Genomic DNA, 17,012 nt, shown 5'->3' with positions numbered 1-17,012 from the left:
AACTCTGTCGATCTGGTCGATTTTAACCACAACACTGTAGACATTGGCAGATTAGAGTTACTGTGCACGTTATTGCTCTTGGCTAATGCGTCATTCCAATACGGTACCTAACCGCCACATACACTGGAATAAATATAAATGTATTCTCGCAAGTCTAAACGAATAATCGCTTAAGGCTTTACCCTTATGCTAAATCAATATGTGGACGTCTGACAACCTAGAGTTGCTGCTCTTTACAATATCAGGACTCCTTACCACAGCGTTTGTTAATGCGCAAAATTCCTCCTGTCAAGGCCATCGCCAGGAATTCAGAACCGTGAACTCAACCGGCCAGCACGAATTCACTTGGAACTCCTCCTACGCCAGCGACGACCCGTGGTATGTCTCTGTCCTCGTCGGATCTCGAGGACCCGAATGGAACGATAGGCACGACGTCAGAGCAAATGCTTACATCTCCGTACCTGGAAACGTACCCAACGGCACCGAAATCTGCAGCTACCAGTACACCAACATCAATGCGACGTTAAAATCCAGAGAGGAGAACAGCTGTAGCGGTGTGATCAGCTCGAGCTGCATCGACCACCTGACCAAGGTACTAAGCAGTTCGACGAATTCCTGTCCTCACTCCGATACTGGGTCCACATCAGAAGCCTTCAACAAGGCGTGTCCAATGTTGAAGGGCGGTTCACACAGTACGTTCCTTCCGTTGTCCCTGTAGAAGTCCACCTTATGCTCTTTTTTTTTCCCGCGCCGAACAGATACTATTGACTTGCGACTCGGGATCTGCAGCTTTTGTACATCTAGCTAATGAGTTCGCACAGACCTCAACTTCGTCGACGTGACCAACAGCACGTGTGCCTACACCAACATGCCCGAGGTGCAGATCCCAGACAAGTACAGCACGTTCGGGACAACCGTAGGCGTCGATGCGTCCGATACCGCCGATGCCAATGTCGATGCGAACGAGACGTATGATCTCTTGACGCGCCAGACGATCCCACTCGTCCTACTGGGACGATTCGTTGACCCAGAATCGAGTTTGGTGCAAAGCAGCGTCGAGTTCGTGTGTATGACTGCAAACAAGACGGTGGAGGGAAGCCGTGTACCGGAGCAAGAGACGCCGTGGGAGAGTGCCGGGGCTGATATTAGTGCTAGGATGGTGGGATGGGCAGCTGGTGTGGTGACGGCGGTAATGCTTGTATTGTAAAACTGCAGTTTATGGTGATGGTCTTCTAAGGATGTAATCGATAGTACTAGAGCAGAGAGGCCATCTGCATAACCTGAATGGTACATGTATTGACTATCGGCAATAGAAGCAGGGTGTTCTTTAGGAATTGACAGAAGTGGGCCTTAAAAGAAGCTTGTGACGCATCGAAACCGTGATTAACCGTTCTGTTGACTACTTTTTTACATGCGGAGACTGTAAAGGGCTTCGCCCCCTTTCCCTAGAGAGGATCACATGACGGGTCACAGGACCAAGCGAACGTACGATTAAATGAGCAGGCGAGGACAAAAGGCAGAATCTGTACAATAGCTTTTCTTTTTTATCTTTCTTCTTCTATATAATAGGTAAATGTATACTTATTTAATATGCCTCTTCGCCTATAATATAAGAAGAAAGATTACACCTCTACTAACGTGCCCACCGCTGAATGGCGCACACCACTAAAATGGCGCACCTCTACATAAAACTACCTTTGCATATTAATAACACTCCACTACAACATGCAATAAAGGCGTACAATAGCTAGAATTAATCCTCTACTTCTACTGCATCTTTCTTGCATGTGCGCTTGTTATGTCCTGCCTCGCCGCAGTTCTTGCAGCGTTAGATACCTCCTGCACTACCACCTGCGCGCACCCTCTCCTAACGCCTCTCTACCTCTAACTAGATCTCAACATCCCTTTGCTTAACTATATCCTCTGCCTCTGCCTGCGATAGGGTCCCTCCCTTCTAGATTCGCTTTTTCTTGCGCTTTTTACGTTTAGATGCTGCCTAGTTTGCCTCCTTAAGGTTAGCTATTCTAGCCTCAAGCAACGTGTGTAAGTGCACCTTCAAAGTTGATCCCTTTTTGACCTGCAGCACTATCTTAATAATAGAATTAGGTAATAATTCCTTGTAGTCTGTTATCCTCTTAACAATCAGCGTCGTTTAAGCCTCTATCTCCTAGGCGTTGCTTAGTGTTTTAGGTTGCTAAGGGGTAGGCCCTAGTGCAGGTAGTGTTGGCGTACGAGGCTGTACTTTAAGCCTAGATAACACTACATCTAGGTTATATAGGACTAAGCTAGTTGCTTAAAAGCTTGATAAGATATTATTCTTTAAGAACGCCTTGTTAAATATTAGCTTAAAGGCAGCTAGGAAGGCTTTCTTGTCAATGTAGTAGATGTAGCTGTCTGCCAAGCCCCTAAGTTCCTTCTTGTACGCCTGCTTTAGCAGGGCAAAACAACCTACATTAAGTAGCTGTAGGATGTGCGATAAGTGTAGAGGCATGCAGAGAGTGATAATATTGCTTTGCTCACACAGATCCTAGAAAGCGAGTGACTTGTAGCTCTCGTGGCTATTAAGGATAAGCAGGCGGTAACTACCTACTATTTGAGCTTCTGTATGCTAGATAAAGTGCTGTAACTAGGCTAGACTAAGCTCGTTCGTTGTCTAACCGTTGTTACTAACACCTATCCTCTAATCTTTTAGGTTGTTGTAATACTAGGCCTAGTCGTAGTGCTTTGCTTTAAGGATAAGGAATAGTAGAATTAACTACCCCATCGCGTTAATGCCAGCAATTAACGTTACCTACTCACGATCGCTAGGTTAAACTCTAAGTAGCTTAAGGCGTCTCTTAGAGGCTGTTACTACTTTAACAGACCCTCTAATGCCTATCTAGAAGCTAGTCTTATTAAAATTATAGACATCTTCGTCTAAGATCCTATACTTAGCCTTAACATTGCGTACAAGATTAAACTAGGGCCTAATAATAGCTGGGTTGCTGCACAGGACTCTCTAGTAATCCCGCTGTCTTATCACCTAAGATTTAATCTCAGGTCTCCGGCGTACAAGCCTGTAGGCCCAGTTTTCTCCAACCTAGCCACCACCACGTACAGCTAGTAGTTAATTAGCCATCTCTCGTACGTAGCTAAGCGTAGGGGCAAATCCTCGCGCGTCAAGCTTCCTGATAGACTGTATAATCGCCTCCTCTTCATGCCTCTGCAGCTTTAATGCATTGTGGTAAGTATTGTAATCAGAAGCTAGTTTAGCGCGTTGCCTTCGAAGGGTGGTTTCAGGCACGTTGTACACAGCAGCAGCACGTCGCAGGCTTAATAACGCGTCAGATTTCATAGCCTGGATAGCAAGGATAATTCTATCTGTCCGGGGACGTGATTCAAGATTAGGTTGTTGTAGCATTGTGGAGATGGTAGAAAGTGGTGTGGTCTTGGCACAGTGCGCCATTTCAGTGGTGTGCGCCATTCAGCGGTGGGCACGTTATGCTAGTTCCTATTAACATTATCATCACTATCTCCATTAGTAACCTGTTTTGATATATCCATTGCTACAATGTTATCGCAAAACCCTCAGAATACTCAACAGACTGCTGGCCGGCCAAGTAAGCGACGCAGAAAGCCCCGGGGCAAGTTTCAAAGCAATTCTCTACCACATTCGTCGCAGCGGATGGACCTCTCTTTGAAGAGTCGCTGGCGGACAGTAGTAGTAGGAATGGAGAATAGATAGTACTACTTCAATCCATCAATTTGCTCCATCATAGACTCTCGAATAGCAAATCTTATATCTACTATTAGAACAAGTGTTGTTTGAAACACCTAGGTGTTTCACTACCCTGATTAGTAATAACTTTAAAATGTATGGAGTCTCCATGGAGGTATGGAGATGGAGGTGGAGTCTCCACCTCCCTCCATGCCGATCCCTGACACTAGGTGGGGAGGTCGTAAGAATAATCCTTGCTTTTTTCCTCACACGCGAAGCGCAGGTTACAGGCAGGTTTTAAGGCTAAGACGTGAGCGAGAGAAGCAGACATGTTGGGACTAATCGTCCCCCTCGTCCAGCCTTTGCCAGCTCGTGTTACAAATTAGCTGTATAGAATTTAAGTGCTCGCTAGCGCACTTAGATTCTACAACACTAAAATTCCTACGCGAACGCGCCTTATTATAAGCTCCTTAAACTACGCCCTTATCTTAGCCTAACCTAGTACCGTTAATATACGTAGTGAAGATACTGATCACGTGCACCTATCTCTCCTGTCTGCCGCCCCTGTGACATATATTCTTATTTCTAGTTTATAGGTACAGGAAAAGAGTGTTAAACTCGAAACAAATACAAAGCAATACATGTAAAGGAGTGAGTAGGTGACTGATCGATAGTAGAAGACGTCGGTAAGAAGGAGGAGTGATGATAATCGATGATTAATGATGCCTCCCATGTTGAGGAGAAGCTGCCCTTCTTGTAGCCTAATAGTTGAATATCGGATAGGAACGCACTAGCGAACCTTGTGCGCCAGCACACTATTTAGTAACGAGTCCTATAGGGTATCCTATGGTCAAAGTGATTTGAGTGTTGTAGAACCTCCTGGAGCTTTAATTGGCGATGGAGCACTAGAAGGGCAGGTGGTAACACAGGAACTAAGCCCGAACATCCAAACAAGAAGAGTTATCGTAGCCTCAGAATCACCTGAACGACAAGAGTTAGACTCCGCGCAAATTCTCCGTGCGGTTGGAAGCAACACCTCACCAGAGATAGCAACATCAATCGCTTCGATTATGTTGACTGCAATTGCAAAACATACCCTTTATCACTATTTCGCAAACACCCACTGTGTCTAGTATTCCCCGTGACCGCTATTATGGATGGACTACTGAGCATCTCCCAGGTCTCAGTATCGGTAGCGGGAACTCTCTTCGCTGTAAACGGATGGATCTTCCCGACCGGTTACTCGAAAAACTGGCTCGAACATACGCTAACGAAGGCCATGATCCACATATCGCAATGTCAGAACTCACTATAGAGTAGCGAGAGATGATCCAGCAAATGTACTCCCTGCACTTAAAGGCAGAGCTGGTATATGTCTGGTTGCAGCGCAACACCACTGTCTCTAGCGTGTTTGGTATACTAAACATCGAGACGCTGAAGTGGACCGTCAATTCCAAGACACTTTCTCTACGAGACCTGTCGCCCGTGTATCATGGCCCCAACATAACGGCAGAGAGTGGCCTCACCATACGCTCAAAATCACCTAATGCTATTGGGTTGACTCTGAATATCACGTATCCGGAATCTGTGGTCTCACAATCGTCGTCTGGGCTTCTGAAGCCAATCTCCTTGGCCCCTAGTGGCTTCCCTTCCATCATGGGTCGCATGAATAGCAGGAGAATTCGTTCCAAGAATGCTGAAAATGCAAAACAAAAGAGCCCCTCATTCAACGCACCACCTAGGGATGGTGAGGACACTACTCAACAATCTGACCTGCCCACAGCTGGCAGAAACCGTGTGCGCAAGTGGTTTAAGTTAGCTGGAAACTCCCTCACTAGTGATGCAGCACACGAGCATCTTAGGCTAGAATATAGCTATGATGATGAGTTCACTAAGAACTTTTCAGAAATGTCTGGTAAGATTTCGTACGGTTCCCGTCCGGAGATTTGCAACACGTCCCGTAAGCGTCTCGGGGAACGGAAAAACAGCGAATATGTGGCAAGCATTGTATCGACATCAGGACTTGAAAGTAATTCATCTTCGCCGCCTAGCCCTAGTGTCTTCCGTAGCGACGCATTTGAAGTACCACGTGAGGTACACATAAGAAACTGAATCAGTTCGACTCAACAAGCTGTGGAGGAGATTGGAGAAGACATTGTGAATGAACTTATAGCTCGATGGACAACTTCATGGTTGATTCTTTCTTTTGTGCGAGCGCATTATATTTTCAATTTCTCGTGCCCATTCTTTTCTTCGGCAATAGAATGAGTTTGTGTGCATGCTAAGAGATATGTATTGTAATAAAATATCCCCTTTTGGACTTACATCTACCAAAATCCATTTTCTTGTATCAACTAGGAGTTTTATGAAGCGAAAGCCAGATAAAGTAGCAATTGACGAGTTATTGTGACCACACTAGACATAACGCGACCCCTACTACCTACCTAGGTTCCATCTTCCCAGAACAAATGCTATCCAATTAGAGTCACCATAAGCGACATCTCGCATGCTCTTCAACGTTGCATAAGCAAAGGGATGTTAAAGCTCAGTCAGAGGCGGATAGGCGTCAGGAGAGGATATGTACAAGTGCTAGTAAAGGGGGCAGTAGACGCTGCAAGAGCTAGGGTAAGGTTGGACATGATAAGCGCATATGCAAGAAAGATGCGGAAGTACAAGATTGATTCTAGCTATTGTAACCACGAATAGCTTGCTGCGGCGTCAAGCTGTTCGCGTTTAAACATCTGTCGCTGTATTGTGTGCAAGATTCGATATTCGATAGTAGGGCAAATTAGGATAATTCTGCGTATTGTGCTTGTCCATCTTCTGAAGCAATTGATATGAACTTCAAAATCTTTCAAAGAAGTTTTCCATCCGGGTAACTGCGGTAGGGGCAGCCAGAATCTTTGTCGCACCGGTTCTTGGACCTGGGGCAAGGCTGTCCTCGCCCTGTTGCAATATCACAGCAATCCGCGTTCTACAAAGGCATAAATTAGCAAATTCCCACTCTAGAAGAAAAGAGTTGTACCTACACATTTAGAGTTGGGAACACCAAGGTTCTTGCAAAAATTGGCAGATTGCGCGTTGCCATACATGTTGCACGACCCGGAGCCAGTCTGCCTGACGCAGGCATCGCTCCCTTGATCACCGCCCCAGCAACATCCTGGATCACCGACAGTGCCAAAACCACCCGAAATATAACACTAGATTCCAGTCTTATGTTAGCGGATTGTTCTTTCATATCAATTACGAGCAACTAGAGGCTCTTACTTCAGCTTGGACAGTTACACCCAGAACTAACATGACAAAGGAGGTAGTGGTAGTGAATCTCATTTCGTTGACACGGAGATAAGAAGTCGGTATTGATACGAAAACTGGTGTGCAAGACGAATGTCTGGTCAGAGAAGATAGTTTTGAAAAGAGATGAAGCCAATTTTGAAGAGGTGAAGAACGGGGGAGTTTGACCTTTGCTAATAGAGTATAGCAAGATCATAGTCTTTTCGTCGAGACTAGCATGTACATATATAGGAATAAAAAAGGTCCGAATGCGTTTTTGTGCGTTTGTTTGATGGTCGCACACGAAACTCTTAGCTTACAAGCAAGGTCACTTTGTGTTGCAACATTCACAACACATACTACCTAGGAAAACTCTACACTAGTACGGACTCTATTCTGTAGTACCTTGACTCTCGGCATTGCTTGAGTTTCACGTTGTGCGACCCAGCTAACCAGAACGAGGTACAAATGAAACGAAACTAACGCTAAGTCCCCCACGTGTTCCTATTCTCGAACACGTCTGTGCGGTACACTAGAAGTAATGTGTACCCATTGAACCGAGCGCTAGCACCTATACCGACTTGTATTGTGACCAAGAATTATCGAGGAGAAAGTAAAGCCGAATGTCTCTACGCGATCAAGTTTCGTCGTTCGTGCAAAACGCAGGAGTTGAAACTGAGTTAACGAAACGAAACCTACTCCTTTCGATCGTAATCTGCTAGTCCCTTTGTCTTTACTAAGTAGCAAAACTTATAAAGGTACGAGCGTACTGCTATCTGGGCCTTGAATAGCCAGCCCTCGGTACTATTCCTGTTCCCAACGCGATTCTCACTCTTTTGCACAACTTATCCTATCCATAAATCTCTATGATGCAGCTTTCTCTTCTCACAGCCGCTCTTCTTGCAGGTGTTGTCGCTGGTAGAGCCTATTCCGATGTCTATGCTGCGGTAAGAGACATTCTATACAAAAAAACTCGACTAGTATTGGCTAACATGTTCTTTTTAGTGTGTGCCGGGCAATGACTGCTGTTTCTCCACGGAGGGAGCATGTCAACGCCAGTCCCAGTTTGCTGTAGAGCGATACTTTGAATGTGGCAGGGTTGCGCTCTGCCCAGAACTTGGAGTTAGTTTGGCAAACTGCGTCAGTACACCCCTACTGTTTGTTAATTTGTTTTTGTTCTATCAATACTTTTACAACCTACTAAGTTCTCCTACAGAGGGCAGATTGCTGCAGCATATCTACAAAAGGAGGTCGTGGCTGCCCTGGTAAATAGCTGTTACTAGTTGTCATGGTGCTCAGCGCAACACCCCAGCGCCCTGCTTAGTGTTCTGTTCTCTGGACAACGCCCAATATCACACTCGCTACGACATCTACTTGAGCAATTGAAATTCTTTAACAAACCCCCATTATGGTGGTCTCGTCAGTCTCATGGCCGTGATATGTGAAGACTATGCCATCCCACTACGTACCATGATGTCCAACGCTATCACGTTGAGGGGAAGATTCCTGCACCTTTGTAGCGATATGAAAAAGGCTGAATAGCATGGTCAAATCAAGTAGATTGTAAACGGGAGAGAGGAACTGCGTAAGAATAGCGGAAAGAGTATTCGCGTTGAAATATTGGAAAGAAGTGTTTAACAATGCAGACGGAGAGAGGACACGGCGTGGAACGAAGGGGTGTTGTTTGGAATTGAGCAGCAGTGATGTTTTGGAGGTGATGCGGGTATTGGAGACTCTGAGCGAGTCATCATTCCAATGCGTCACTAACAGGGCATTGCTCTGTGTCCATATGGCGCACTTGACGGATGCCGCTTCCAGACCGAGGAAACTTACAGGTAGCGCGAGAAAACTAAGGGGGGTCGGAACTTCATGTCGCTTTCCACCCGTGATAAGCAAGTCTCTGGAGTCGCGCGAGTAAAGGGCAAATATGTGACACTTCTGAACGTCGCGCTTGTATGTATTATGCAGTCAAGGCATGTGATCCTGCTTGTATCGAGTGCTGCAAAGCATATCGCGCATCAGCCGCGCGAATACATCGTGGCTTCTGGGAACAACCAGGAATTTCCTTATAAAGTTTGCTATACATCCCCATCGTACGCATCAGCCTCTGATGGCGTTCGCCAACGGTTGAAACCACGTCTCAGCCAGCTTCTTGTTGCCCGCATCGTTGGGGTGGACACCATCGCCGGTCATGGAAGTCGTGTCGAATCCAGTCCACGCGTCTACGACCGCGATGGGGCTGTTCGCTGTCGTCTTGCTCGCTGCCCACGTCTGGATCGCATTGTTCAGGGCAACAACGCGCGACCCACACTCGGCGCAGTTGGACGGATTCATGGGAATTATCTTTGCGGCAAGAATCTTCATGGTAGGCTTCGAAGCGCGCATCTGGTCTACAAGCTTGCTGAATGCGGTAGTAATCTCCTGAGGTGAGCGGTTGCTCCAAACGTCGTTCGTACCGAGGTGCATCATGACGATGTCAGGTTTGGTAGATGATAGCCAGCCCGGAATTTGGTTCTGGTTAGCAATGTTCACCGCCAGAAACCCACCCTGCCGTCTTGAGTCAGCCATGATGTAAAGAAGAACATGAGAATCTTACATGTCCCTCGTTCTCTCCATCGTATTGAAAGCCACAACCTTGACCGGCCAACGTGCCTACAAAATCGGTGTTTTTGATGCCAGCTTGTTGGAGTTTCTGCCAGAGATAAGCTCGCCAGCAGCCCTAGGCTATTGTCAATCGTGAGCCGATGCAGTCTAATCGCGGATGCATACTGGGCTGCCAGTGATGGAGTCGCCAAGAGCCATAATCCTCACTGTAGATTGACGAGCTGACAATTCTGTTGGTGTTGCTGCTGTCGCTACTGTCAAAGATAAGATAGCCAGCAAGGCCGAGCGGATTGTGAGGCGCATGTTCGCTAGTCTGTATATTTTTGCGAACTTGATGGGCGGAGAGCAACTTTGTGGTCTTACAAGACAGTGCCCATTGAGTGCGGCTTTATGTACTCTTCATGGTCACTTCCGAAGATGTTCTGAAGGGCTCGGTTTCATCTATTGCGAGAATGAAATGATCCGCCTAGATGAAGGTCTCGGGATTGTGTCTGAGCGCGAATAGTGGCAACCTTTTCGATAGCACAGGACTGCTCAGATGCAGGCATCTAACCCCCATTCTGGAAACTAGCTTCAGGTAGACGCTTGAGATTTCGCTCTATGGATGCAAAGTTCATTTGGACCTGATGCACCCCGCAATGTAGTTGATTGGTCTTTTTCGAGCAAGCCCACCAATAAGTGTCGCTGTAAAGAAATCGTTTGGCCTATAACGTAATTGCGTTCTAATTCAAGTGCATGTCTCTGAATATGTGTGACGGCCAAGAGGGTGTGGATATACGGGTGCTATATGCGATGCAGCCAGCGCGGCCGATCGGGCTCCGCGCCCAGAAGAGGTTAACACATAGGTAGCCACGAAGGGTAGGTGGGGTCAGGAATGTGTTGTATTGTTTCGTTTTGAAAGGCTCATGTTCATACATGATGATGTTGCGACTTGAAAAGCGTGGAATGGTGTCTGTTAGGAGGAGAAGGGAAGAGGGATGAGCTCATGCTGGCGGCGACTTGGGGACCAGGCGACGCTAAGCTAGCCCCACCTCTCCCAATTCCTCGTCGCACGAACTTGCATCCATGCTCCTGATTATCTCGCCTTGCACTACAAATTTCCCAGCTTGCCTGTTAACCATTTTAGCAGCTATCAGTACACTAACGATGAGGATAGAATCGCGCAAGAATTCCGCACAAAATAGCCTTTCTAGCAATCTTACATCGTTTAGATAGCTGACCCTAATCGCCCTAGGCCTACTGTCTTGAATCCCTTATACTTACCATCTTGCGCTTATCGCACCTTATCTTTCCTACCAAAATTCGCTTAAAGCTGGCCCCGGACTCCTCTTCGCGGAAAGGCAACTTGCCGCGACATACAAGAGTAGGAATCTTGGCAAAATGCCACTGCTCTACTACGGTCGGCTGCTTATTTACGCCGATGAGAGCACTACTTCGGCGTAAGTGCGGAATAGAACCGCAATCTTCTATAACCCCCGCTTCTTGGCTAGAAGCCATCGCATCGTCTATGTTCGCAGCTTGTAAGAGCTAGATCTTGACTCTCTATTCCTTCCGAGTCGCTGTATGAAGTCTGGGAAAGTTCCGCTCGTTGCCAAAGTATCGGAAATTTTCAGAGTGTGATAGATATACATCGTCTAAGAGAATGGCCAGCACGGTCAAAGTCGCAGTTACCCAGCACGAGCCTATATGGCTTGATCTTGCTGCCACATTGGATAAGACGTATCAGCTGATTGAGGAAGCAGCAAGCAATGGAGCGAAGCTGGTTGTGTTTCCCGAGTGCTGGATCCCCGGGTATCCAGCTTGGATATGGTCAGTCACTCTCCTTGATGTATTCACGCTGTTCATGTTATCCTGATCACTGACAATCTTATAGGGCGCGCCCACTCGATCCGCAACTAGCATCGCAGTATATCAAGAACTCTCTCTCGTACGAATCCCAGGAAATCGGCAAGATCTGTTCAGCAGCAAAAACGTCCAATATCGCCGTCGTCCTTGGCTTCTCTGAAAATGACAATTACAGCCTTTATATTTCTCAGTGCATTATATCTTCAGGCGGTGAGATTATAATGAAGCGCCGAAAACTTAAGCCGACACACATGGAGCGCACTGTCTTTGGCGACGGGGGCGGGCCTAGCCTGAACAACGTTGTCGACGTTGAAGGCGTAGGTAAAGTTGGGGCGTTGGCTTGCTGGGAGCACACACAACCGTTGTTGAAATACCACACAATCAGCTTGAGGGAGCAGATACATACTGCAGCATGGCCTCCAATCCATCAATTCGTCGAGGGAAGCGAAGGGCTATTCAGTATGAGTGCGGAAGGTAAGAATTCTTCTCCTATCAGCTCCAAATAGTCTGATTTCTGACGACGATCAGGCTGCGCAGCGCTGTCTCAAGCGTATGCGATGGAGTCCTCGGCCTTTGTTCTGCACTGTACCACGGTCATGACATCGGCGGGCATTTCTGCGCATCGTTCGGAAGGCAATCCGGTAATGGGGCACGTTGGTGGTGGCCATTCTGCAGTATATGGTCCGGATGGTAGACGGCTCACTAAGTCGTTGCCGCCTGATCAGGAAGGCTTCATCTATGCAGATCTACCGATGGATATGCTAGTCAGCATGAGACACTTCGCTGACCCGGTTGGGCATTATTCGAGACCGGAGCTACTTTGGTTAGGTGTCGATACGAGCGAGAAGAAGCATGTTCGAACATAGGGCGACAAAATGATGGAGAAAGCAGGTACAGACACTAAGATGGTCGAAAACCGTTGGAGGCTTAAACGACACTTCGTTGGTGCGTATATACGTGAGAGGTATGTTAAAAGAATTTCTTGATACTTCACGCCTACATGACGGAACATTGAGGCGCAATCGGAAGGTTACATGTGGTTCTAACTGCGAGAGTTTTGTCTTCAATGATATTGAGGTTTGATAAGTATGGAGGGGGTGAGGCGGAGAAAGTAGATAGGATGCGACACCTGGGGGGCGATGTGAGTTCCGCCTTTCCTCGCTGCGCGAAATCAACTTTCGTACCACCACCGCACGATATAAAGCGAGCATTTGCGCATTAAATTGGTCGCAAAGTTCAGCACTAGGGCATACGAAGTACATGATAGCGCTTATACTTACAATGTGTGCCTGCCAATGCCGCGTCGCTACATATGTCTAGTTAAAGTGAACTCAGCCCCTCGATTAACTACACGTCATCGCCTGCGCCTTCTAGATGAATTCTAGTGGTGGTGCTAAACGTTCCCATGCCGATCCCAATGTCATGAGAGGAAAGAAATGCGAGGAAAGAAGACGTAGTGGCGTGCATGTGATAGGCTGGGTTTAAAGTTTGGCTAACGAGGCGAAGGTTTGATATAGGCGACTCGGATAGAAGCTTCGACAATGTTCGCATAACGCCTGACACCCAGACTAAAGTTATCGTACGACTGTACGAAAGATCTGCGATCTGATCGCTTTCAAGCTTGTATCTTGGGAGGTCTAACTGAGAGGAATGATTGTAGTGAGCAATGATAGCCGTTTGATGCAGTTCTCGACCAAATCATGGACTCGTTTTGGGCATCAATGTTGACTAATCACTCTCTTAGCAGCGCGAACTTGGTCTGTATGCCTACTCTCTACAGTGTTCTTGAGTGGCCGTCAAGACAAATATCCATCCTACCTTTAGACCACGGGAGAATCTCGATATCCGCATGCCGTCCCGCAGCGGGACGCCGAGTCGGTGATTGCTCAACATCCATAGACTACGGACAAAGTGCGGATCTACTCCATACATACCGAGATAGTATCATACAAATAATTAGAGACTAGCTCACGTCACCAATCGCATCGTCAACAATCTCCTTTTCCACGTGAGCTAAAGCATCTCAGGATCCAAGGCATGACATTCCCGGCGCTGTGGTACCTCAGATTTCCCGGCCCTTCTCATGCTGATCCCCAATGTTAGTGCGAAGTGCGCTCAGATACATTTTAACGTAAAATCCGAATTTGCGTGGAGTTTCGCTCCAAGAAATAAGGCGCATCGCGGAGCGGAGGAAGGTCCGATGTGATGTGACTGCCCCGGCGACCCGTTCCGTGGCATGCTCGGTCCTACTCTTGACATGACATGATGACATGCGTACTCGCATGTCTAGGAACCCAGAAAACCGTTCAAACGAGTCATAGGAAGTGCGTGTTAGGTTGATATGCAGTCGGGCCGTGGCAGGGGAAGAAGGTTTGAAGGAGACGGGCGAGCGATGAGTGTGGAGAAGCCCGCATTGTGATCTACGATCTTATCAGTCTCTAGCACAACTAACGATGTTATGTAGCCGTATGGAAAGGCTCCGACAGGCACGTAATTTGCAAATGACGGCGGCTGGTCAGATTTCGGATCCGCTATTGTACATTAATGTTGAGAGATGATGCTTTACTCCTTTAGGCAGTTATCATCTCATTGGCCAACGTAGAGATGCGTACCGAGGTACGCATTCGCACAGCCCAACATGGGTCCTTAGGCTGATTTAATGGGTATTTTGAGGACGTCTCCTTTACAAGCCTTCCGCCGGGTGGCGTCGCTGTCTCGCCTATGCGACGACGGCTAATAGTGGGTGGCGCTGAGGCCAGCCAGCCAGAAGGTGACGGAGTACGCATCGATGAACAAGTGGCGGCAATAAAAGGAATGTAATCCACGCACATGTGTCAGAGTCGTGGATAGCCAAGCCGGAGGTCTTTTCAAGGCGGCGCGCAAGATGGCCGTGTGGCCTCTAATGAAAAGATTAGAACAAGGGATTGAGAACGAGGGGTCAAAGTGTTTGCGCACGGAAGGATATTGGAAGAACATAATGAATGCTATGTAGCAGTCTCAATCTTAGACTGGCTGCGTTACGGCAACTAGATCTTTCTGACTCTCGCCATCGCTAATGCGCGAACTTTGCTCGAAGTGCTGTTCGAAGTGTCGCGAAACGTAGATGTTCTTGCCAAACATTCCTCCTTCATCAGAAGTCGTCTGATAAGGCGTCGTGCTACCTGGTCGGCCCAGTTCAAAGTCTTCGTCAGCGTGTCTTGCGGTGCTTCTGACACCGTGAGTACTCCTGTGTTTGCTGCTGCCCCCAATAGTCCCATTGCCGTATCCGTTTCCGTATGATCTGCCGGATTGTAGAGAGGAGGAAAAGCCGGGTATGATCTTGACAACCAGCGGCTTGAGCGCGGGAAGCGATGCGCACACGATAGCAAGGTTCATCTCGATCGCTGACCAGTAGGCTGTCGGTGCGCTGTAATATGTGTTGTCGTCGGGATGGTCGACAAGAACGATAAGAGCGTGTAGGCGGAGGATCGATACGACGCAGACGAACCAACCAACAGTGAGAATGGCCATAAGCGCAACCCTCTGGCGCAACGCGATTTGCAGGGTCCAAATAACACGAACAGGAAGGAAGGCGACCATGAGGTCTGTGAAGATGTTGATGCTGGCGTTCACATACCAGATTCTATTGTTCCTAGTTAGAAAATCGTACTTTGCAGCTGGCTCGTGTGCCGAGCAAGTTGGTAGTACTTACGTTTTGTTGTCGATGCATTTCGCAGCGGGTTGCTCCAGTATCTGCCAGTAGGCGTGGATAGGGACGCATGTCCAGATAGAAGTGATCAGTGTGGTGATACCCCAAGCTACGCAGATGGCCATGACAATGTGAAGCGGTATGCGCATCTCTCGCAAAGTAAAGATGCGGCCGTATTGGAGAAGGATAGATATCTTGGTGAACATGAGGCTGGTGTTGTAGAAGATGATACTCCAGAACAAGTACTGTTTGCTGTTAGCTTTGGAGTGTATACGAACAACAAGAGCTCACTTTTAGGATGGTCACTACTCCACCGGGGAACTCAATGAAAACAGCATGCTTGCCGTTGCCAGCATTCGCCTCTAGATAGAGTTAGCATTCAGTTCGTCGCGAGCGCTGTGTGCATCTTACGCAGGACCTGGAGTATGCCGGTCACGATAGCCAGCACCATAGAGACTATAATGGTGTAGTCCTCCCATCCCAACGCCCGTCCCAAGTACCGAAGCCGAGTGAAGATACGCAGACCGACGCAAATCACCGCTATGCATGTAAAAGCAACAACGATAGACTTGGTGAGTGGACCCCGATCTTCCTTGGCCAAGGCAGCCAACTGTTCTGGTGGTATTAGATCCATGGTGGTTGTGAAGAAGCAAAGACAATGAAACACACGTAACTTCTCGATGTGCGAAACGGTTACGATAGGGTTACTATGAACACTACTTCACATATGTACTCCTCCACAGACCGGGGGCTGCAAATACATATGTCAGGCCCTGCGCCCAAAGGTACCTGAACTATGAGTTCTGCACGGACTAATGCGCCAGTTCACACAAGACTGGGATGCGAGATCGTTTGAGAGGGAATCCGAAACTCAAAACTCGTCGGTACACTAGACCCTGGAGAGGGAGCGCAGGAAGGATCTGGGGAGACGGCGTGCCCAATGGAAGAGCTAGACCTAGCGGACGGCAAGAAGCTGGGCTCAAGCCAATGAGACTATGCATTTCTGCCTAGACGCGTAAATGCTTCAAATTCGAGGGGTACATTTCCGAGGCGGACGGCTGCAGTGGCAAGCATAGTCCTGCAAACTCGGCTTGACGAGAGCAACCAGACGGCATGTAACATACGGAATTCACTTGCATGATGCAGTGTGTGCGTTTCCCATAGTTTGTGGCGATCCTTGTCGTTAATACGATGAACGTCTCCAAAACCAGGGATTCGTCCCTCGGTTTACCGGGTGAAGATCATGCAGGTGCTTTGACGTACAAGCTCTCGCGTGGCACGTCCTATGTTGCGCAAGAAGTTGTCTTGATTCCACAAATCACGCTCGCTACAGCGGCCAAGACCGTATGGAAGCGCTCCTGTCGTATACGATCCTGGAATACTTGGCGCACAACCGTTCGTGAGCACGAACCTGTAGGACCATTTTCCCACATCGTAAAGTAGATGCCTTGAAGTGCTCTCGCTTGATCAAATCCTTGGCTGGGCTCTTCGCTCACAACACCGTCAATTGACCATGTAAATGACAGTTGCATGTCCATGGTCACCATGGTTGTCACATGCTGAGAAGTGCAGCAGAGAGTCCGAAGTGGTATACCGCTTGAACTTGGTAGCGCTATTTACTAGAGCCACCAAATACCGGCTAATTCGTGTGGTGTAATCTGCCCGCAGTTTTAGTGTGACGCTAGAGCAGGTTATGGCGAGTTGTCAATGCCTAGAAACATCCCTGCGGACCAGACTCCAAACTCTATTACCTTTGGCTGCCTTACAGTCTACCAACCTCTAGTCAGCGCCCTGATCCGCCGCTCAAGAGGGACCTTGCAAATACTTGAGCAGAGGTATGTATGTCCTGACGCTACCGATCCGGACCGCCTTCGTCCCGGGATCCGTTATACTGCCAACGCTCTT

At 47.9% G+C, this 17,012-nt stretch overlaps 5 protein-coding genes across 5 annotated transcripts; 2 read left to right on the top strand and 3 right to left on the bottom strand.

The window, feature by feature from the left end:
- Window positions 1-199: 199 nt before the first annotated feature.
- On the top strand, window positions 200-1,207 carry ALTATR162_LOCUS3594 (uncharacterized protein; the record flags this gene model as incomplete). The annotated part of the gene is made up of 2 exons (XM_043311202.1): window positions 200-692; window positions 822-1,207. The coding sequence occupies 2 exons, from the start codon at window positions 200-202 to the stop codon at window positions 1,205-1,207; spliced, it is 879 nt and encodes a 292-aa protein (XP_043167137.1).
- A 7,863-nt stretch (window positions 1,208-9,070) lies between these two features.
- ALTATR162_LOCUS3593 (uncharacterized protein) lies at window positions 9,071-9,877 on the bottom strand (the record flags this gene model as incomplete). Its single annotated transcript, XM_043311201.1, has 3 exons — window positions 9,071-9,517; window positions 9,567-9,689; window positions 9,740-9,877. 3 exons carry the CDS (start codon window positions 9,875-9,877, stop codon window positions 9,071-9,073), a joined length of 708 nt encoding a protein of 235 aa, XP_043167136.1.
- A 1,339-nt stretch (window positions 9,878-11,216) lies between these two features.
- On the top strand, window positions 11,217-12,285 carry ALTATR162_LOCUS3592 (uncharacterized protein; the record flags this gene model as incomplete). Its single annotated transcript, XM_043311200.1, has 3 exons — window positions 11,217-11,383; window positions 11,448-11,893; window positions 11,948-12,285. The coding sequence occupies 3 exons, from the start codon at window positions 11,217-11,219 to the stop codon at window positions 12,283-12,285; spliced, it is 951 nt and encodes a 316-aa protein (XP_043167135.1).
- A 1,853-nt stretch (window positions 12,286-14,138) lies between these two features.
- On the bottom strand, window positions 14,139-14,395 carry ALTATR162_LOCUS3591 (uncharacterized protein; the record flags this gene model as incomplete). Its single annotated transcript, XM_043311199.1, has 2 exons — window positions 14,139-14,318; window positions 14,375-14,395. The coding sequence occupies 2 exons, from the start codon at window positions 14,393-14,395 to the stop codon at window positions 14,139-14,141; spliced, it is 201 nt and encodes a 66-aa protein (XP_043167134.1).
- A 27-nt stretch (window positions 14,396-14,422) lies between these two features.
- Window positions 14,423-15,741, bottom strand: ALTATR162_LOCUS3590 (uncharacterized protein; the record flags this gene model as incomplete). The annotated part of the gene is made up of 4 exons (XM_043311198.1): window positions 14,423-15,041; window positions 15,111-15,352; window positions 15,399-15,469; window positions 15,519-15,741. 4 exons carry the CDS (start codon window positions 15,739-15,741, stop codon window positions 14,423-14,425), a joined length of 1,155 nt encoding a protein of 384 aa, XP_043167133.1.
- Window positions 15,742-17,012: the final 1,271 nt, after the last annotated feature.

The sequence above is a fragment of the Alternaria atra genome (genome assembly GCF_907166805.1).
Source record: "Alternaria atra isolate CS162 genome assembly, contig: 22, whole genome shotgun sequence".
NCBI lineage: Eukaryota > Fungi > Ascomycota > Dothideomycetes > Pleosporales > Pleosporaceae > Alternaria > Alternaria atra.
The sequence above is the reverse complement of the archived record's forward strand: the minus strand, read 5'-3'. Positions and strand labels throughout refer to the sequence as shown.